Source organism: Eulemur rufifrons, chromosome 2 (genome assembly GCF_041146395.1).
Source record: "Eulemur rufifrons isolate Redbay chromosome 2, OSU_ERuf_1, whole genome shotgun sequence".
NCBI lineage: Eukaryota > Metazoa > Chordata > Mammalia > Primates > Lemuridae > Eulemur > Eulemur rufifrons.
Window position 1 is genome coordinate 114,659,071 of NC_090984.1, and position 22,588 is coordinate 114,681,658.

The following is a 22,588-nucleotide window of genomic DNA, read 5'->3' on the forward strand; positions in this document are numbered from 1 at the left end:
GTCCCCATCGCTGCCCCTCACCTCCCTTCACCCCTGACACTTCTTCCACCGCCTCGCCCTGCTCCCGCACCCTGGGGCTGCACACTTGGCCCCCTGCGCAGGAGGCGGCCACGCTGTGGGTGGGTCACAGAGCCCTCCTCGGCGACTCCAGCCAGCCTGCCCTTATCTCCTGCGCAAGCTTCCTCTTCACACTGCCCCCAAAATTAGAAACTGAGTCACTGCCCATTGTCCCAGTACAATGTCTTGTGCTGGCACACTGCTGAGTGACGCCTGACTCACCCAGGCAGGGACAGCGTGTCTCCCCAGCTAGGGCCCCAAGTGTGGGTCGGGCCTGCTTGTTTTCCTTCATTTCCTTAAGCGCGTCTAGTTTGAGTCTATGCGGGCGACAGCTGTGAAGAATGGAGCCCGTGGTGTGGAAACGAGCTCAATCTGCAGGGGCTGTGCTTGTGCAGGCTGCTGGCGGGGCTGACGCTCCGAGGTCAGGAGAACACAATCCTCCGTCTGTGGCCTCTCACGGCTCAGGGAAGCCACCTCAGCTCTGAGCCTCGCTGGCCCGGTCTCCTACAGTTACAGTTTTTGTCCCTGATTTGTGACTGCAGAGTTCCGTGTAGTGGGGGCCTCTGATGATGGGGGTACCCGGGCATTTTTGAGATCTTGATGCTGAGAAGAGAGAAAAAACTCACGGTGGCGAAGCTGCCGGCATTCTTCTGACTCATGTTTTTGGGGAAGACACTAATGGGCCTTTGGTTTTGCAAGAGTAACAGCAGGATCCTACTCCGGCATGGAGAAGTCTGAGGCATAACCGTGTAATAGGTTATCTTCACCGTGGGCAGAAATCTATGGGGAGATGATTAAGTTGTTTGGGAAGGAGGTTTACAACCAGGCCGAGCCCGGAGAAGGCTGAGAATAGGGGTCCTAGACTTGGTGGAGCATCCAAAGGTCCCCTGTAGGGAGAGGCAGGCCCGTGGCCCTGCAGCAGGGGCCGAGGTGCAAGGGAGGGTCAGGAGAAGGTCCCTCAGCAGGGTCCAGCCCAAGGATATCCTGGAGCTGTGATTCCCAGGATACTTGTCCATTGCACAGTACGACTCCAGCTCAGACCTTCAGTAAAGTTTTGCTCAGCTTTGCCCTTTTGTCCTAGCCTTGACTGTGCTTTGGGGAAAGGTCTGTGTCCATGTCTAGGGCAGCATGGGGGCCATGGGTGCAGCCTGGAGAAGCTGGTTACAGGGGGACAAGAGGTGACCTGCAGGAAATGGTGGGGTGGGCCAGGGTGAGAGACAGGCCTGGTGCTGAGCAGAATGGATCTGTGCGGTATAGGCGCTCCCCTGGGCGTGTCCAGGAACAGTGTGGGGAGGGGATCCTGGTTAGTAAAATATGGGCTGCTCTGTGGATATCAAGGGCAGGCTGGAGACCGTGGGCACACGGAGGCAGCAGAGGCCACACAGACCCTGCAAGAAGCAGGACTCCAAGGCAAGTGAGTCAGCTAAGGGGAGCAGGGCTCCTTAGCCCCCCAGAGGTCCTCTGGCCAAGTGCTGCCCCACACCCAGCTGGGAAAGGCATTCCTCTGGGGACGCTATTTGCCTCTCATTGCACAGGCCCTGCAGACCACTAGCCCCAACTTCATCCAGCCCACTGCACTCTGCCCACCACAGGTGTCTTCCACTGGCTCCACAGTGAAGTCTCACTCTCAGGTCAAAAACCACTGCTCTCTAGGTGGGATGGAGGCTCACCAGCAACTCACATAAGCTCAATATACGTCAGTGATGTGATGTGATGTGCTTGCCAGAAGCAAAGAAGCAGAGAGGAGAATGGTCCCTTTCTCTTCGGAACAGGTCAGACGGACTTAGTCTCACTTCAGATCTGGGCATCACGTTTGAAGAAGTGGGTTTTATTCAAATGAAGGACCACGAAGCTAAGAGCTTAAAACCTGGTTAGTAGAGGTGGCTCGAAGAGCTGTCTGTCAGAGCCTGGCCAGATGCTCACCAACTCTGCCTCCTCTTCCTGCACACATAGAAAAACTACCTTTCCAAGCCTCCCTTGCAGCTAGGTTGGGGCCATGTGACTGGGATCTGGCCAAAGGAGTATGAGTAGCAGGGATATCAACCACTTCCAGACTTGGCAAAAAAATCCCTGTGAGATTCTCTTTGTGCTGCCTCCCTTCCCTGTGTGGATGAAAAAGGAAGACCCCAAGATGACAGACCCTCTAGATGGAAGGATCATGAGTCACTGCCACTGCTTGGGAAAACAGTTTCAAGAAAGCAGCCTCTCATTGGACTTTGCATGAACAAGAGGTAAACTTTTATTGTTTTAAGGCATTGTGATTTGGGTGTTTATTTGTTGTTGCTGTATACTCTAGCCTAAGAAGTAGGATATGAAAGTTATCTTCAAATACCAGTACCTCAAGGGCCACGTGGCTTCTGTGGGTAAAGTGGTTCCACTCTGGCTCACTGGGAGTTAATATTTTCTGCCCAACCCTGAAATGACTTATCGTGGGTAGTGAGTTAGCTGTCATTGGTGGTGTTTGTAGAGAGAATGGACTATTGTTTGTGAGGGATGCAGATACTTCATGGAGAGGGAGCTGGATAGTATGACCTGTCTTGTACACCCCAGCACTGATATCTAATGTCTAACCTAGGGATGTTCTTCTGATAGCTGTTGAATTAAAGCAAATGGGATTACAATTTCGTCATTTCCACCACTGTGACTCCAGGATGAATGCTATCTGTCTTAGTCCATGTTCTGCTCCTATAACAGAATTCTATGGACTGGGTAATTTATAAAGAACAGAAGCTTATTTGGCTCACAGTTCTGGAGACTGGGAATTCCAAGAGCATGACACCAGCATCTGGTAAGTGTCACCCATGGCAGAAAGCAGAAAGGCAAGCAAGCTGGCAAGACAGAGAAAAAGGGGGCTGAACTCTCACAATGACGGACCCTCTTCCATAATGCCATTAATTCATTCATGAAGGCAGAGCCCTCATGACCTAATCATCTCTTAAAGGTCCCACCTCTCAATAGTGTTACAATGGCAGTTACATTTCAACATGAGTTTTGGAGGGGACATTCAAATCACAGCACCATCAAAGACCCCTGTCTTGTCAGATGAATTCCAGGAATGGAGGCTGCAGGGTCACCAGCTGCAAGAAGCAGGTTTTTCAGAAAAGCATTGTGCCCAGAGTTCAGAGTGTGGTTCTCTTTCGGTTGTACTAGCCAGGGGAAAGGAGCAGATGGGGATATATTTCATGCTGAAATTTTCTCCCACTCTTATCTGTCCAACCTGCAGACCAGTGTGTGCAAACAGGAAGATGAGCCCTCCTCTTACTAAGCAAGACTAATGAAGAAGAAAGGAATCTTAATGGCTTCTGTCACCTTCAGTCCAGACCAGATGGACTTTTTCTTCCACCCATTCTCTCTGGAGAGAAAAGTCTTAATCCCCAATAATGTCCTTACTTAGTGTGTTTGGAAGAAGGATCTACTCTTCCGGAACACTCCGGCCTCCAGGAGCCTGACCTCTAGAGAGATTAAGTGACCATCACCAAATTTACATTTTAATATGATGAGTTAATCCTTAGCAATAAACACAAGAGTCTGCCACAGTGGAGAAGACGCTGCAGCCTGAAGAGGATGGTCAACAAATGTGGGCCTCTCAAAACAAAACCCAACCACCGAGGCCAGCCCCGAAGAGAAGAATCCAACAGGCCTTTCTGCTTTGGGACTCTTCTCGTCTAACTAGGAGGGGAAGGTCTGACTGAGCCCTCCCTTGCTGTGGGGAGCAAGTACCCAGCAGGTACCAGGGGTCCCGTAGTCGAGGACAGAGTGACGGTCTCCAAACCACAGGACTGGGCTCTGTCCTCAAAAGGGAGGTGGCCAAAGGAAGTCCCACAGTGGACCTGCAACACCATACAGACACTTCGTGAATCTCAAGGGGAGGGAGAGCAGACCCTCCTTCACTGGGGGGCTCCGTCCTCCTTGGCCACTGTTGAGTGATCAAGTGCAAATCCCCCAAGGGCTCTGCTCGAGTTTTCTCTGAGAAGGTCAATCCCTGGACCTTCCTTGCTCCTTTGGGTGTTTCAAAGGCCCCCTAGATGCCCCCGGTGTCGGAAGACTGCAGAGTACTCGCGCTGCGGTGTTTACTTTGCTTTATTTGCAGACTGAAGTTTGCTACATGAACCCATGGCACAGTCAGCACACACAGACTTGACATAAAAGGAGGACAATACAAAAATACAGTTCTTGACAGTAAATGGAACTGCCCTCAGCTCATCCCAGTCCATGCCAGTGGAAAGGCCGGTGTCTACGGTCAAAACAGAGGGAAACACTGTGGAATGAGGCGGCATGGAGGGTTCAGACAATGCCACTGGCCCCGTAAGATCCTGGGCTGGGGCCGAGTGGGCTCTTTCTGGCTGTGTGGCCATTTCTGCCTGCTTCAAATTGGGTCACTTTCTCCAGGAAGGGGAAGAGAACCACCCCAGGTCATTGGAGGCCCTCCACAAGGATCTGGGCAGGGGCTGCCCGCCCAAAGTAAGTATAGCCCTGGGACCACAGTGACCATGCCTCCCTGCGGCACATCCAGTCTGGGCTACCTGCCTCTGGGCACCTCTGATGGACGAGTTAAGAGACACTGGGTAAAGGATCAACCTCTTGGAGGTTGGGGAGAAGAAGGAAAGGGAGATTGAGGAAGGGGTTCTGCCTGGCCCCCTCTGGCAGATTCCAGAAATGTTCCAATGTGCCAACTTCTACTCCCTACCGCTGGATCCGCCCCAGGATTAAGCACACCTAGTCTCTTGGTTCTGAGGAACTCGAATCCCCAGCCTTCGAGGACAAGCCCTGAGAAGTGAGGGCTGGCCCCACCCCACTGACCAGAAAGTCTGCAGGGCTGGCATTTCTGTGGAGGTGGGCAGGTCTCCCAGAGCACAGGCAGTTCTTGGGGTCCTTGGCATGGTCACCAGAGCAGGGGCTGTGCCTGGCATGTTGCAGAGGCACAGCCCCTTGTGGTTGAACAATAGGAAGAGGCTGAAGGACCCCACAGCCCCTCCCTGCCACTCTCCAGAGACCGTCGAAGGGACAGGAAACTTTGTTGCAAAACTGAACAGGAGAAATCCGTGTGTGTGTGTGTGTGTGTGTGTGTGTGTGTGTGTGGTGGGGAGTGGGAGGGATACCTCAATGTGGTCAGGCACAAAGTTGCAGGAGAGGTGAGCCCCTACCCAGCCTTTCAGGACAGAACAAAAGATGGCGGTCAGGACTCTGGGCTACACGTGGCGCACGCACCTAATGTCGCTCTCCAGGTGGGTGAAGTGGGACATCCGGCAGCGGAGCAGAGATGGAGAACAGAGGCCACCTCTTCTCCTTGTCACGGGAGCTATTTAAACCAGAGCAGAATTGAAGCCCAGGCCTTTGGCTGAGAGCTGCCAGAGAGTGCACCTCTGCTGTGTTTGCTCTGTTACATCCGAGAAGTCGGGGAGAACACGTGCTCCTCTCCGAGACTGCTAGACACTCCACCGCCGGTGTGGAAGGGGACAGGGCGGAGGGGAGGGGTACTGTGGTCACAGGGCCCTAGCCTCAGGGTCTTGGCACACAGCTGTCATGGAGACTGTGGTATTTTAACCGTAAACACACACACTCTCCCCCGTCCCGCCCACCCCAGGCTTTCAGGTCTGGCCCTTCTGGGAAACAAATCTAATTAGGAGGAATCTGTGTCGGGCACTTGCTTAAAGACACACTGGCTTCCGGCCCCTGTCCCGACCCCTGAGCTTCAGTGCTGACTTTTTAAGGCCCATAGACATCTCCCCAGGGAGCCCTGGGGTTTGTTTTCCCTCAGCCTTCAGGCTGGGGATCTGCTCAGCCCCCTGTGAAACCGTGATGTGGCTGGAACTAGAGTCCTCCTCTGCCTGTCACACCCTCACTGTCCTCGCTCCACTCCCAGAGCCCCAGACGCCCCCCACCTTCCTTCTCCCCATCCAATCTTCCCTTCTCACCCTGTGTGGGGCGGGGCTCCAGTGTTCATGATGACAGTACACCTTCCTGTGTCCCATCGTGGGGTAACAGCAGTGCACTTGGACAGGTATCTGTGATGACGACGGCCCTGGAAGGCCCCGGCAGGTGGACATCTAGTTGCTCACCTCACCTCCCGATGCAAAGCTGGGGGCAGCCGGCCAGCAAGCTCAGGCGCCCGGGCCAGCGGCTGCAGGCTCAGGCCTCCCCTGGCCCCAGCGTGGGGGACCCAGGCTAGGCCGAGCCACCCATGGGGGACCCCCCTCCTGCAGGCGAGCCAGCGTGGAGCTTAGTTAACAGCTCGGGCTCCTCGCCCTGGACCCCGCTCTTTCCCGAGGCCTCGGGGGCGCCCAGCGGATAGGCCTCCCGCGCCCGGCGGGTCCTGGAGCAGGTGAGGAAGGCCAGGCAGGCCCCGCGGAGGCGCGCCAAGTCCCTGTGGGTGGTCTCGCTGACGAAGCAGTACAGCACGGGGTCGGCCACGCAGTTGAAGCTGGTGAGCAGCAGCGAGAAGTGGTAGGCGTTGAAGATGCCCTTGGCGAAGTCGCAGCTGGCCTCCCAGAGGCTGCGCACCAGCAGCAGCACGTGGTAGGGCAGGAAGCAGGCCAGGAAGATGACCACGGTGCTGAGCACCAGCCGCTGGATCTGGTCCTTGCGGCTCTTCTGGGTGCCGTGGCTGCGGCGCACGGCCCTCAGGATGCCCTGGTAGGAGGCCAGCAGCAGGCAGATGGGGAAGAGGAAGCCCACCAGGAAGCGGTAGTAGTTGATGCCGCGCTGCCATGCCTCTATGGGGTAGTGCTCGAAGCAGACGCGATGCTGGTTCCCGTCCTCGATGACCTCCTTGTGCATGAGGAAGTAGACGCTGGTCAGCAGCTCCTTGGTCCAGATGACGGCGCTGACCCCCACGGCCGCCTTCAGGGTCCGGAACTGGTGGAAGCGGAAGGGGTGGGCCACGGCCAGGTAGCGGTCGATGGAGATGCAGCAGAGGAAGCCCACGCTGATGTAGATGTTCTCGTAGAGGAGGATGCCGCACACCTGGCAGGACAGGTCCCCGTGCGACCAGTGGTCGTGCTGCAGCACGTACTGCAGCCAGAAGGGGAGCGAGCAGATGTAGAAGAGGTCGGCCACTGTCAGGTTGCACAGGTACACGCCCAGCTCGTTGCGGGCCTTGATCTGCAGGTAGCCAAAGTAGAGGGACAGGCAGTTGGCCGGGAAGCCCACCACCAGCACCGTGACGTAGACCACCGGGGCCAGCGTCTGGTGGATGGTGTGGTCGATGGTGCAGTTCAGCGAGGAGTTGTCTGCAGTGCTGTTCCCCATCTTTGGGCCTGAAGGGGCCTCCGCTCTCATGGGCTGCGGGACTGGGCCGGTCTCTCCACCGCCATCCTGTCCGTAGAAGGTGCTTCGAGCCCTACCAGGGGCTGGGCATCACTGGCGAGGGGTGAGCCCCTGAAAGCCAAAGGCAGGAAAGCCTTAGAATAACAGTAGCTGCCACCTGCATAGCACCTACCGTGTGCCAGGCCCTGTCCCAAATCCTTACTCATTTCATTTAGAAGGAGAGGTAGCAGCCAACCAACTCCAGCTCAACTAGAATATCTGAACGGGTCACCATAGCAGGACGTAAAACGTGATTTGCGTCTCCCTGTCCCTTTCCCTGGCTCCCCTTATTCACTCTGTCCCTTATTTATTTTCCCGGTCCCTTGGTGCTGCAGGTAAGGCCAGGGGTTCTCAGGAGCATGAGCCCCTCCTGAACCCGGCTCCCCAAGGAAGACTCGAGGCAAAGATTAATTCCGCATGTGACAGTGACGGCACCAGCCACCCTCGTCCCCAACAGTAAGCATCACCCACATTCGCTCTACTCGAATGGATGAATTAGTCCATTAACACTGAGGCCACAGCCCCTCCCTGGGGCCTCTCCAGGCGGCATCAGAGGAGGCCCGACCTCATCCACATGCTCCTGCGCTCTGGCAGGAAACAGCCCAGCTTCCTGCAGGCACCGCCCGGCTCCTGGGGCCCATCGGCGAGCGCCACCTCTCCTCTCCTCCATGGAGCCAGGGAAGGCTGTGGACCCAGGTGAGGGCCCAGGTGAGTCTGTGTGAGACACTTACTTGTCTGAGCCTCAGTTTCCTCACTGATAAAATGGAAATGAAAACATCCCTGCCCTCGGAGGTCAGAATCGGGGCCACGGGGACTGACGGGTGTAAAAGTGCACAGGGCGCAGTACAAGGCGGTGACCCGACTCCAATCAGCGAGACACTCCTGTTGCTGAGAATGTCACAAAGAACATGCCAGCTACACAAACAAGCTACACGAGACAGAATAAAATGATTTGTCATAAGCCTACTTTATAAATTAGTGTATCAAGATGAAAAGCCTGAGCTGCTCTATGGATTTAACTCCGCTCTCTCTCAGATGAAAAACTTCCCGGTATCTAAATCAGTATTTTGCAACCCTTTTTTCATGATCACTACTTTAAGGAGCCTTTTTAGACATTTTTCCCCCCTAACCACTCCCTCCCCAACCCTGATGAAATTGTAATATCACAGATCTACTGCTTCTGTACTGTGGTCCTTTGGAGGGTGACAGGTCACTGTAATATCTAAAACTTTCTCACCCCACCCCGGCCAAGAACGGATTTTCACCCCTGTTGGGAGTGCACGGTCGGTGTGGTTGCAAATTCTCAGCAAGCGGGTCTGAATGGGGCCGTTGCTCAGTATGGGCAGATCCGCCTGCCCTGTGCACTGTCTGGACCAGAGTCAAGCTGGGACTTAGGGACCCGGAAGGGAAACCTCTCAGAGTCCATGACCAACGTCTCATCAGGCCACTAGCCACGGCCCCACCCTCCACAGTCTTCCTCCTGCCCCGGCCTTGCCCAGTGGCCGCCAGAGCCAGAAAAGTGGGCACGGCGTGCTGGGAAGGGCTTGGAGACATCCACCCAGCAGTTCCAGCCCTGGGGTTCACGGTGGATAAATCTGAGGAGTTTCCCTGAAATCACACACTCAAGCTTGTAAATATACACGTCTGTGCACTTGTCCTGGGAAAAGGGACTGTAGCTTTCATGAGTGTCTCTGAAATGGGCAAGAGATGGGTCTGGTCCACACCCACGCCCCTCTCGCCTGCAATCCAACTTCCTGTAGCTCCCTCCAAAGCACCCCAGCGACACCCCCACACCAAGCTCTCCCCCGTGTTCTCCACCCCCAGCTCTCCTCTCTGTCTCAGCTCTGTCCCCCACCCGTCCCCGCCCCAGCTCTCCCACCCGGGCCCTCATCACAGGGCAGCCACAGCAATCTTTCCACAATGCCAACCAGGCCTTCCTCTTTCTTGCTTCAAATCCTCAGAGACAACTTTTTATCACACCTAGAGTAAGATCGAAACTCCTCGCCACACCTACAAGGCCCAGTGTGATCCGGCTCCAGCTCCCCCAGCCCTGCCTGCCGCCACCACATGCCAGCCACACTGGCCAGCTCGCCGTGCCTCAGTCACCTGACCTCGGTCCTGCCTTGGGCCTTCGCGTCAGCTGCCGCCTCTTCCTGAAGTTCCTCTCTCTGCCCTCCGCCCCACCCCAACACAGCATTGCTTCTTTTTCTGCCAGATCTCGGCTGAAACGGTACCTCCTCCCGAGGCCTCCCTGCCCACCCCACCTAAAGCAGCCCCCTCCCCGGTCACCACCACATCATCTTATGTGACCGCGCTGCAGAACTCCTATCCTCATCTGATCTTTCTCCTGTTTGTTTCTTTGCTCGTGGACAGCGGAGGTCTGTCTCCTCCATGACAACATAAATTCCACTGGGACACAGGCCTCATCCCCCTGTTCGCTGCTGTGTCCCCAGCAGCTTGAACAGTGCCCGAAACATGACAGGCACACAGTTAATACTTCGTGAATGAAGAGTGAATGGACTTCTCATTTTCCAGGTGAGGACACTGAGGCTCCAAAGGGGAAATGACTTGCCCAAAGCCAGCCTAGGGAGGGGAGCGTCAGCCTCAGAAACCAGGTCTCCTTGCTGCACACCCCAGCTCCCTGCCACCTGCAGTCCCTCCCCTGTCCTCTCCAGGGCGCTGGCCTAGAATCTCAGGGATGGTGGCGCTTCTTACTGTTTTTATTGTGGTAAAATACATGTAATATAAAATTTACCATTTTAACCGTCTCTAAGTGTACAGTTTGGTGGCATTAAGTACATTCACGCTGTCGTGCAGCCACCACCACCTTCCATCTCCAGAACTTTCATCGTGCAAAATTAAAACTCTGTACCCATTAAATAATAACTCCCAGTCCCTAGCAACCACCATTCTATCACAGTTTCCGTCTTAATGAATCTGACCACTCTAGGTACTTCACGTGAATGGAATCATACAGTATGTGTCCTTTTGTGCCTGGCTTGTTTCATTTAATATACTGTCTTCAAGATTCATCCATGTTGTAGCGTGTGTCAGAATTTCTTGCCTTTTTAAGGCTGAATAATATTCTATCACATGCACAGGCTACATTGTATGTATCCCTGAGTCAGTGGACATTTGGGTTGTTTCCACCTTTTGGTTACTGTGAATAATGCCGCAGAGAACATGGAAGTGCAAAGATCTGTTCAAGTTCCCACTTTCAATTCTTTTGGCTAAAACCCAGAATTGGAATTGCTGGATCATATGGTAATTCTATTTTTAATTTTTTGAGGAACCACCATACCGTTTTCCATGGTGGCTGCACCATGTCACATTTCCAGCAGCAGCACACAGGGTGTCTTCAGTCTTGTCTGCTTGTTGACGGCGAGAGGAAGGGCAGCAGACGCCGCTGAGGCCTGTGACCCCAAAACTCCGCGCACAGCCCAGCGCGGCAGACTCCAGCCACTGGCCCTCCTCTTGCCAGCTCTCCAGTCCCCGGATTCCTAGCGCACACACGTGGGGCCAAATGCTTCACCAGCTTACACGTGAGGAGGTCCCCCACTGTCCCCTGCCCAGGATAGTTCCTGTTTCTGAATTTACTTCAGTTTTCTGCAATCCACATAAAATCCACTAGCACAAAGATAAAATCCATTCACATGCACCGGCCCCCAGGCTCCACCAAAACAGGGTAAATGAAGCCACCGTGAAAACACAACCCATCAGGTCTTGGGCATTCATTGCAAGTCCCCAGGCCTGAACCCCGCTGCTTATCCGCGGTGGGTGTACATGTGGGGGTGGGGGTGGGGGGCCACAGTTTGGAGCTTCGTCTTCCCTAGGCCAGCAGTAACCTAATTCTGGCAACTAAAGTCAGAAATATTCATGCTTGCAAAGCAAAGAAGAAACATTTACCATGTTTAGATTAAAGCACCGCATACGTTCATTTTGCAGCAAAAAGAGGGCTTTGGTACTCTAGAGCACTGGTTCCTGAACTTAGGTGCATCAGAACCCGGAGGATTTGAGAGGGATTGCTGACCCCCACCTGCAGAGTTTCACACTCATTAGATCGGAGGTGGGGCTCAAGAGTTTTCATTTCAAACAAGCTGCTGGCCCATGGCCCACACTCTGAGTAGCAAGGTACTAGGAGAGTCTAGAAGATCTAGGGTTCAGCTCCTGAGGACGTGGCCTACACGAACTTCCAAGGCACGGGCAGAGGTGGCTGGAAGGGGAACTTCAGACCCAGCAGAACCTTGTGGGCAGAACCAGAACACAGACCTTGGGTGAGCTTCAGACCGATTCAGGCTCTCAAGAAATAGTGGCTGAGGCCGGACACGGTGGCTCATGTCTGTAATCCCAGCACTCTGGGAGGCCAAGGCAGGAGGATTACTTGAGCTCAGGAGTTCCAGACCAGCCTGAGCAAGAGTGAGACCCCGTCTTTACAAAAAATAGGAAAATTAGCCAGGCGTGGTGGCATGTACCTGTAGTCCCAGCTACTCAAGAGGCTGAGGCAGGAGGATCACTTGAGCCCAGGAGTCTGAGGTTGCTGTGAGCTGGGCTGATGCCACTGCACTCTAGCGGGGGCGACAGAGCGAGACTCTGTCTTAAAAAAAAAAAAAAAAAAAGAAAGAAAGAAATAGTGACTGAACCTGTGTCAGTACTGACACCTTTTATTTGCAGAATATCTCACAGTTTACAGAGCTTTTTACTTCTGTCCTCTTGTCCTATCTTCACAAGAGCCCTGTTGTCCCCATTTTAGAGACGAGGAGACTGAGGTCCGCTGAGCTAAAGCAGCTTGTCCAGCCCAGTACCTGTAGCTTGCACTGGTCAGGCACCTGCGGAGCAGCCACATGCTCATGGTACCGGGCTGGACATGGGGGACTTGGAGATAAACAAGAAACGGCTCCCACCCTCGGGAACCCCCAAGCACGTAAGACGGGAATGCCAGATGCACGGGTGACTACCACACGAGGCAGGGTGCGGTGGGTGCTGCGGGTCTCTCTCCCCACGCACGTGGAAAGTTGGTTCGCTGTTTTTACTGCGTGTGCACTCTGTGGGATAGCGTCTCCTACGCTCCGATGACTCCCAGACCTCCCCCAGGCTGCAGGTTGACATAAGCACCTTCCGCCCACCTCACGGGACATGCTCGGCGAGGCCCACGCCGGGTCCCTCATTTTCTTTGCTCATCCACTCTGGGAAGGCGCATCCCCCGGCCCGGTCACTCACATGGGGTGGCGGGCCTGCGGGTCCCTCCCTCAGCTTCGTCCTCAGCCGTCGCTAATTACCAAGATCTACGATTTTCAACTCCTGAGTATTTCCCATGTCCACCTCCTCCTCTTCGGCCCTCTCACCGCACTCTAGACGGGTCTGGTGACGACTTTGTCCCCAGAGGCAGCACGACAGCCTCCCTCCGGGCTTCCTGTCTCCACCTCGCCGCCCTCCCAGCCACCTTCTAAACTGAATCTCACAAGTCACACCTGCTGCAAATGCTTCCCCGGCCCTCCCGTCTGTCCATCCATCCGCCCAAGGAGTCATTCACACAACAAATACTCAGAGTGTCCACGACATGGGAGGCACTAGACCCTGGCCCCTGGGGTCAAGTGGCTTTTAGTCTCACGGGGGAAGGGAGAAGATAAGCGAAACTAGTTCATAAGGGGCGCACAGGGTTCTAGGAGAGTTCACAGGAGGGGCCCTAACCCGGTCAGGAAAGGCCTTCCTGAGCAGAGACAGCGACGCCCAGGTCAGGACTGGGTGCTGCCCAGGCGGAGGGGAGTTTCCACCGAGGAGAATGTGTGCAGCTGGCCAGATGCAGGAGGGAGAGAACGGGCACCTTTGGGGTGCGGCCAGTAGCCTGGCATGGCTGGAGCTAGGTGCGAGGTGGGCGTGGCCAGAGAGGAGACACAAGAAGCTGTAGGAACTGACAGGAGGGAGGTGAGGAACAGCCAGGGACAAATCTGAGATGTTCCTTGGTGCCTGGTCCTTAAAGGCTCTCAAAAATTACTTGTTAGGCAGACGGATAGATGGGCAGAGTGGGGTGGGTGGACGGATGGGCTGATGGGTGAGAGGCAGGTGGAGAGATAGATGAGTGAAGGGTGGACAGAAGGATGAATGGGTGGTGGGTGGGTGAGTGGATAGGAAGATGGGTGGGAGGTTTTGGGGCTGGGTGCTGGATCAGTGGGAACGTCACTAATAGAAACAGGAAAGTGAAGAAGGATCACCGTGGCCTCCTCTCTGCTCAGCTGGTCCCGCTGGTCCAGGCCTTACTGCAGCCAGCTCTGTCCTCTGCCACTCCCTAAGGACAGGCACCCCCAGCTGGAAACTTGCCAGGAGTGCCCCTTCCATACCTGGTCTCCACGGGAACCTTGCTCCTCAAAAATCAAAGAACACAGTGGATGCAAAAGCGTTCTGTACATGGAAAAATGGGGATACAAGGAAGAATCAAGCCACATCTGTCGAGGGCCCTCCACGTGCCAGGCAGTTTCTGTATGTTCACTCTCTCGGTACCAGTCTCCTCAGCCCCCATTTTACAGATGGAAAAACTGAGGCTCGGAGAGATGAACCAACATGCTCAGGACTCCACAGCTGGGCCACACTTTCCTTGATGCCACACTCTGTTTATCACGATTGTCCTTGAACAACCACCCTCAATCCCCAAGCTCAGCCAAGCTCCAGTCCTCACAGATGCCCCTGCAAGGGTCACCAGGCTAGTCCCCTGCACCTGGAGGATGCTCTCCCAGGTCATATCTTTAGCACCCAGTGAGGAAAACTCACCCTGATGCACCCCGTCCGTGGTTTCTCAGGGTGGAGGGTGTTAGAAAAAAGAATTAAGAAATTCTTAATTAAGAATTAAGAAACTGAGAAAAACTACACACACAGTGACTCAACAGCTCAAAGCAAATCTTTAGACAAATACTAATCGGTGTGGAGGCCTCCAAGGACTTTAACGATCAAGAGAAATTAAGCCCCTACAGGAAGGAAAGGGCTCATTGACGTAAGCTAGGAGTCTCTTGCACGTTCCAAGCCAGAAGGCGGAGGTACCTCAGTGCTAGATTTCAGCCGGCACATAAACAATAATCTCATTCGTCACCCTGCTCTTCCGTGTGGCGCACACCACGGCACGCACACAGACGGTTACTCACGGTGCCGGGGCTGCTCCCGGGAGCCCCAAGCCCACAGAGCTGAGGAGTGTCCCGTGGGCCCAGCTTCCCTTCCCTTTAGCTGGCCAAACCTCTCCCCGCTTTAGACCAGGCTATTTCATTTCCCGAAAGTACTTTTTTATTTCCCTCTCAGCAGGGGTAGAAATCAGGCTGCATTTTCCCTTAGTCCCCATCTTCCCCCCACATAACAGCCTCACTCCAGCAAGACAGCACAGATAGCAGAATCTCATCTCCAACACCCTCGCAACTGTTTCAAAGTTCAGTCCCACCTGGGCTCATGCTGACCCTGCGCGTCAGGTGGGGCTGGTATTGCTAAGCCATTTCACAGAGCCTGAAGCCCAGAGAGGCTAAGCCAGTTGCTCAAGCTCACACAATAAGTTTGGGACGGGGGAATCGGAACCTAGAACCCAGGCATCCAGGCACCAACTTGCTGCCTTTGAGCTTTTTTGACCATAGCAAGGAAAACACTTTACACTTCGACCCGGCACGCATAGACACGCACACAGACACGCACACGCATGCATCCTTACAAAGAAACAAACTTCCCGAAAGCAATACTTACCCTAGGACTTGCCATGCACCCTGATATTTTCTGTTCTATTTCATTTTTTAAAATGCAGGTCACGAACTACTAAATTGATTTCCTGACCCACTAATGGGTCATAAATAACCAGCAGTTTGGAAATAGCTGGAGGGAGCCCGGCCCGCACTGCTCTCCTGAGCCTCCCGGGCCCCAGCAAGGCCGCGTGGTCTCTGCAGCCAGGTGCAGGCAGGAGCGGCAGCTCCGGGAATCAGGCTGGACGGAGTCCTCCGAGGGGGGAGTCTGGCACAGTCCTCCGTGACTCTGCCCGCCCCAGCTGGGCTCTGCCCGCAAACCTCAAGCAGCCGGCTTCCTGCAGCCGGGCCCCCAGCTCTCCCTCCAGCGATTTCCCGCAGACCCAGCCTCCCAGCTCCATCTAGAAAATCCCCAGCTGGAAGCTGCCCATTCCTGTGCTGAGGCAGAATCATGTGAACTCCAATCTGGTGTCAGGCTGGGCGGTTGCTGAGGAACCGCTCGCCAGCCAGAGGCGGCGTCGGGGGAGCTGCTCCCTCCTCGCATCCTCCCTGCCTCCCACACCCCCAGAGTCCATGGGCAGCCCTGGGGGGGGGATGGTAGAGCCGGAATGAGGGGCAGGGACCCTCGGAACTGGGGGGGATGCAGGAGGAGAGGCTGTGCTAATGCTCTCAGGCAAACCACCTTTGTGCACCCGCAGGGTAGCAGGAGAGGCAGCATGTTGAATCCCTGCCCCGGGGGTCTCACCTGAGCCCCTCAGGCCTCTGCCCAGTAACTAGATTACACCGCGGTCACTGCTGTAGTGTGGACACCGGCAAGAACAACAGGAAAACAGGCAGGGACAGACGGAAGCTGCCAACATCTGGGTCAGTGGGTCTCAATCCTGGCCACGTGCATGAGAAAATACCTGGGGAGTGTACAAACACCACCAATGCCAGGCCCCACCCCAGAATGATTAAATCATGCTTTCTGGAGGTGAGGTGCCAGCATCAATGCTTTTCAAAGCTCCCTGGCCGATTCTAAAGTGCAGCGAGGGTGGGGAACCACCACGTGGTGAAGGGAGGTGGGACCTGCCCTGCAGACCAACAGAGCCAGGGCAGTGGGGGCAAGCCTGCGGGCAGGGAGCAGGTAAGTATGGACGTTTCAAACCACGCGGCCCACAGCAGGGACCACGCACAGGGCTCTGGGCTCAGCGGGTCCTCTGGCTCTCAGCAGCACTCACTGAACTCCCTCCCTCGTACACTCCCAGCACAGGGGCGGAAAGGACCCCCCCGGAGGTTTCCCAGCCCAGACTCCTCAGACAGACGCAGGCCCAGAGGGGCAAAGGCTCTTGGACAGGGCCTGACAGCTAAATGGTGACAGAGCCGTGACTGAAACCTGCTGCCGACTTCAGTTGCCATGCGGTTTTGGCTTAACTATCTCCCTCCAGCGGCATCTCCTCCAAGATAGAAGATGGTGCCGGAGCCAGGAAGCCAGCAGATACTATGTGTGGGTCTCACTGGGGCTGCAAGTTCTCTCTGCTCCATTGGGTGTTCTGTGGGTCCCGTCTTCACCAAGAGTCCCCTGTCTGGGAACCACGTTGGTAGGGGTCCAAGAAAAGTCCGCTTCTGTGGGGTCTGGGCCCTCCAAGCAAATCCTACCACATGAGCATGCCTTTTAAAGACTGTCTCCTAGTCAGCTGCTTCTTGTAGGCCTAAGGTTACAGGCAAAAGGCTGCAACTTGTTATAGCATAATAGTTTGCCTTTAGACACAGATGCAAGTTGTAGAAGTGTGGCTGGCTTTCCCTGACGTCATATGGAAGGACTGGAGAGTTGTAACAGGATCAGCTTAGTGGTGACTGCCTGGCTACCCCCCAGGACACAGCACACCAGAGAGAGCACCTCTGGCCCTCTCTACGGGACAGCCCAGCTCAGCACAAACAGGCCGTCTATGCCACCACTGTCTACACCTGCAGGAACCACGGATGGCACGGTGTCCCCTCCCTCCCCCTAGCACCTTCTGGGACCAGCAACCTGCCCCAGGCTGCCCAGCCTCTCTGCAGGCAGCAGGCCCCATACCTCACCTGGAATAGGGCCCCCCTCCTCCTTCCCTGCTGGACCCTTGGGATGCAGAATGAGGTGTGAAGCTTCCTTTGGTTTTACTCAAATTGGCTAAGTCCCTGTGCGCTGTGAAGTGCCCACCTGGGAAGGGGAAAAAGAGCCCATGCTGTGTTTTACGCTGGTGCTGGGATTTTGTCTGTAACCTAAACAGGAAGGGAGGATTAGAAGTAGTAGTGACACCAAGCAGAGGCCCCATGACCTCCACCCCCCTTGTAAACTTCTCCAGGTAAACCTACAACTAAGGAAAAGTAGTTTTGTAATAGAAACATAGCGTGAGGAACAGCCCCTGGCCCCCTCCTCCCATCCAGGTTTTGTCCTTCAGACCAAAGTGGCAGAATCCTGGGAGCAGCCACCGACCAGAGGATGAGAATGCCTGAGCCCCGTGGGGCACCCCCTCCCCCTGCGCTCCTCCCGTCCTGGAAAGACACACGGGCCTAAACTAGGCCAGGCCTGCCACGTGCATTCATTTCCCGCCCCTCCTCCTCCCATCTCCCTCTCCCCAGTGACGGTAGTTGTGAAGCACCTTTGACCCCCACTGGGATGGCAGCCCTAGGAGGTTGGACTGAGCCCTGGACAGCCTTATTGTGCCCCCAACATAAGCATCTGCTTCACACATCTGGGCAGGTGGACTTTTCTGAGCTTCTCTGGAGGCTGCCTTTGAGGACAAGAGGGCCCAAGACCACCCCTGGCCTCCCAAAGATCCAGGCAGCCTGGGGGTCAGCATAGAGAAGCCCCCAGGGTCTTCCCTTGGCTGGTGGCACCATGCAAGGCCTCCAGCACAGGGCAGCAACCCCAACGTCAACTGGGGGACAATGTGGGATGGAGGTTGAGAGCAGAGGCTCTGGGCCAGACCATGGAACTCAAGTCCCCATGCTGCCCCTTTCTGGCTATGTGACCTTGAGAATCACATATCCTGCTGCCCAGTGGACTCCTGTGAGAATCAAAGAAGATGGGGCCCAGCAAGTACCTGGCACTTAGTAGGTCCTTGAAGAGTTAGTACAGATGCAATGGTGATGGTGGTGATGATGACGATGATGATAATGACCATGGCAGCATCAATCCTCAGGCTAGAAAGTCCTGCCCCCATCTGATCCACCCTAGACCGGGGAGCGGGGGGAGGGTGGGCAGGCCACCTCGGTGAGATATCTGTTACAGAGACCCACCTTATTCCCCATAGGGCAATTGGAGGTTACTCAAATTACTCTACTGATTTGAGGCTAGTCGGGGTAGAGGCCTTAGAGGCTCCGCAGGGGCTTTGACAAATACAAGAGGTGTCTGTAATCAGTCATCTGCAGTTTGACTGCAGGGACCTTTACTGATGTGTCTAAAAGGCGGTCCTGGTCTTCCACTTCAGCACACCCTGACATCCAAGGAGCAAAGGTCACCTGGGCACCTGGGGGTGCTGCGTTGTTGCAGGTTCAAAAGGGGCCAGGTCTGAATTAAGGATGGCTCTGCAGGAAGCTTCAACAACCAAGAGGAGGACGGCAGAGAACTTAGCAAACTGTCTGGCACCAAGGCCCTTGTAGGTTAGAGAAGAGCCTGGAGCAACTGAGTTCGAAGAGCCGTCATCACCACTTCCTGGGCATGTCCTCTGAACCAGGTGCTGTGCTGAGTCCCTTCCAAATAATTTCTGGTTTTTTTTTCTTTTAATTCCTTTCCAGAGACAGGGTCTGGAGTGCAGTGGCTACTCACAGGTGCCAGGACTGTGCACTACAGCCCTGAGCTCCTGGGCGCAGGCAGTCCTCCTGGCTCAGCCTCACAATAGTAGGGACTACAAGCACGTGCCACCACCTAAGAACTTGTTTCAACCCTCTCATCAAGCCCATGTGGCAGGGATTATCCTTGTTTTATAAATGAGGCAAATGATACCCAAAGGTTACCGGCCACTTGCCCAGGTCACACAGCTGGTAAACAGCAGGGCTCTGATTTGAAACTAGGGCAATTTGACTCCAAAGACAGGGCTCTTGACCACTGTGTTAGTGTCCTATTGCTACTGTAACCAATTGCCACAAATTTAGTGGCTGAAAACAATCTTACAGTTCGGAAGATCAAAAGTCTGATGTGGGTCTTGCTGTGCGAAAATCAAACTGTCTGCAAGGCTGCTTTCCCGCTGGGGGTCGGGGGGAAATCTGTTTCCTTGCCTTTTCCAGCTTCTGGAGGCTTCCAGCATTCCTCGTGGTACCCTTCCATCTTCAAAGCCAGCAGTGGCAGATTGACTCCTTCTCACATCGCACGGCTCTGGCCTGTGCTCCCGTCACCGCGTCACCTCTGACTCTGACCCTCCTGCCTCCCTCCTCCACTTTTCAGGACCTTGTGATAACGTTGGACAATCTCCTTACTTTAAGGCCAGCTGAGCGGCAACCTCGATTCCACCCGCTACCTTAATCCCCCCTGCCACATAAGGCGACACAGTCTCAGGTTCTGGGAGTTAGGAATTGGGCGTCTTTGGGGGGATTATTCTGCCTGGCACACCCACCCTGTTACACTGAGACCCTGTACAGCAGCACTTGCCAAGGGTCAGCGTGCGCTCTCGTTAAAGTGCAGGAATCTCGTTAAAGTGCAGGAACCTCGTTAAAGTGCAGCTTCCGTGCAGCGGGTCTGCGGTGGGGCCTGAGATTCCGCACGTCTGACAGGCTCCCAGGCCTGAGCGATGCCCACCTTTATCTCTGTGTCACAGCAGCTAGCGTAGAGTTGCACAAGTGTTTGGACTAAACAAATACTTGATAACTGAAGGAAGGGGTGTGGGGAGGAAGGAAGGAAGGAAGGAAGGAGGAAGGGAGGAAGGAAGGAAGGAGGGAGGAAGGAGGGAAGGAAGGAGGGAGGAAGGAAGGAAATAGGACAATGCTCTCCACTCCTATTTCAACCAGGACGAAGTCTAGTAAGAAGAGAGAAAAGAGCAATAAATCCGAAGCCACACGCACCAACCAGCCATGAGCTGGGAGGGGGGTTGAGACGGAGCCTCCATGCAGGGGAGGGCTGTGAGCCGCGTCCTGGTCGGGGGGGCGGGCAGAAGGCTGAAGGGTGCAGGGAGGGAGGAGGCCCCGCGGGCCCTTGGCACATCCCGTGCTGTGAGGCCCCACTTGTGGCCCACCCTTTTCCCAGCCTCTATTCTCCCGAAATGTCCCTTATCCACCACCCCCACGTGTTTCTCCCCATTCCTCAGGGCAGTGTGCCTCATGAGCCTCAGGACAGCTGTGCCAGTATCCCCTGGGTGCCTGTTAAATGCAGAGTCCCAGGCCCTGCCCTGGACTCACTGAATCAGAGTCACTTAGGGATGAGATCCTACAGGCTGCATTTTTAGCAATTCCCCGGGTTTTTCGGACACACACCAAAGCTGGAGAAGGACTGTTTTAAGGCCCCGTTCAGATACCACCTCATCCACACAGCCCTCCCCCACGCCCAGAGGGAGAGCCTGTCTCCCTCCAGCGTGCTCCCACAGGATTAACTTGACCTTGATCCTTCCCTGGGTCCTTCTCATCTTCCTGGCCGACTGGAGACTTCTAAATGGTGATACCTTGTGTTTTATCACTGAGGCTGTCAGAGAGCTGGGACCGGGGCTCCTCACACAGAAAGAAGGTGGCCGGTGAGTTCCAAATGGCGAATGGGTGCTGAGCAAGGAGACATGGTGGGTGGGGGGGGTTGCTCACGTGCCCTGAGCTGCCACTATGTGCGAGGCGCTGTGCTTTCCATGGGTTGCCTTGGTCGTTGTCCCAGCAACCTGCCAGGTAAATGCTATCATCCCAGCTTCCCCGCTGAAGAGAACTTAGGGCTGCCCAAGGCCAAGGGTCACGCTGGCAAGTGGCAGCACTGGGCTTCAGGTCGAGGTCGGATTCGTTGTATTTTAACAATTACCCACGTAATGCGTGGGAATTTGCACGATTCTGTTAATGCCCATCTCCCCCTGTAGGCAGAAAGCTGCATGAGGAGGGAGGAACTGGGTCTGTTTCGTTCTCCCCTGGGGAAAATGCACACCAAAAACATGCAAACGTTGGAATGAATAAATGAATATATATTCCATTTCTTCCTGCAGCCTTCCTGGAAGGCCAGCGGGGCTGAAATTGAAGTGAGAAATTAACCAACTGGGGAGACAGGATATGGATGAGGCAACAGGAAGAGGGTGGGTCTGGACTCTCAGGGCGTGGGTGGGTGGCCGGGGGAGGGGATGCATGACCACAGAAGCCTGCTGTTGAAAGAGGGACTTCAGCCAGGAGAGTCTGTGCTCTGAAAGGGTCTGAGCTGTCCGGGCATCCTTCCTGTTTGAGGCCCGCAGCACAGACTGCAGGCCTGAAGATTGCCATGGCAACCCCTGGGTCTGCCACCCCCACCTGCCTCCGGAGTGCTCCAACCCATCAATTAATAGCCTAATAATGTATGACAACAGTCACTCCAAACACCCAGGCAGCAGCCCTCTTGAAAAACAAACAGACTTCTCCAGGGAATTAAGAGCCACAGAGATGCTCATTACACTCAACCCGGGGCCACCTGCTAAAATTTATTTTCCTGAATCCAAATTGCTCTCTCCCTGACTTCTCTCTCCTCTTTTAAAGGCTTGGGGTTGACAGAGCGGGAGCCTCAGAGGTTCCAGGGAAACAGTCGCTAGAGAGGCCACCACATAGGATGCCTGCTCCCTCAGCCCTGAATCGGACCCCAAGAAACTGATTCTGACCAAAACAGACCGTGCTAAGACCCTAGTCATGGATATCCGTATGTCTGCTGGTCCTCCCCTGGGAGAAACACTTCATGTTCTGCAAACGATTAATGGATTCATCACCATGGCACCCACAGGGGAAAAAATGAGAAAGCGAAAGAGAAGACTTTCAAGTTGTGGTAGATCTAAGATGGTTGCAAACTGTTTGATATTCTTCTCATTGAGAGGTAGGGGCGTAAGTCCCCTCCCTTTGAATCTAGGTAGGCTGCGTGACTACCTAACCAACGGAATACAGCGGAAGCAACACTCTCCAGGCCTGAAGAGACTGGCCGTTCCCCTTTCTTAGGATACTTGCACTTGAAACCTGAGTGCCATACTGTGAGGAAGCCCAAGCTGCCTTGTGGCAAGGCCCACACTGAAAGGAGCTGAGACCCGGGCCAACAGCCCTTGCTGAGCTCCTCGCTGACAGCCAGGTCAACTCGACTACCACGTACAAGTATGGGGTCTTGGAAGAGGATCCTCCAGCCCCCGTTGGGCCATCTCGGCTGATGCTGTAAACAGCAGAGATAAACCATCCCCACCAAGCTCTGCCCAAATCGCAGATTTGTGAGCAAAATAAATGGGTGTTATTTTAAGCAAATATCTTTTAATGTGGTTTGTTATGCTGCAACAGACAACTGGAACATAAGTATTATTATCCCCCCAAATCACTTTAGGGCCTATCATGTGCTGGATTCATTCATATGATTATTTGATTTTAACTTGTATAACAATTCT

At 54.7% G+C, this 22,588-nt stretch overlaps 1 protein-coding gene across 1 annotated transcript; it reads right to left on the reverse strand.

The window, feature by feature from the left end:
- Positions 1-6,222: 6,222 nt before the first annotated feature.
- Positions 6,223-7,335, reverse strand: GPR68 (G protein-coupled receptor 68). The gene has a single exon (XM_069493073.1). The coding sequence runs from the start codon at positions 7,333-7,335 to the stop codon at positions 6,223-6,225; it is 1,113 nt and encodes a 370-aa protein (XP_069349174.1).
- Positions 7,336-22,588: the final 15,253 nt, after the last annotated feature.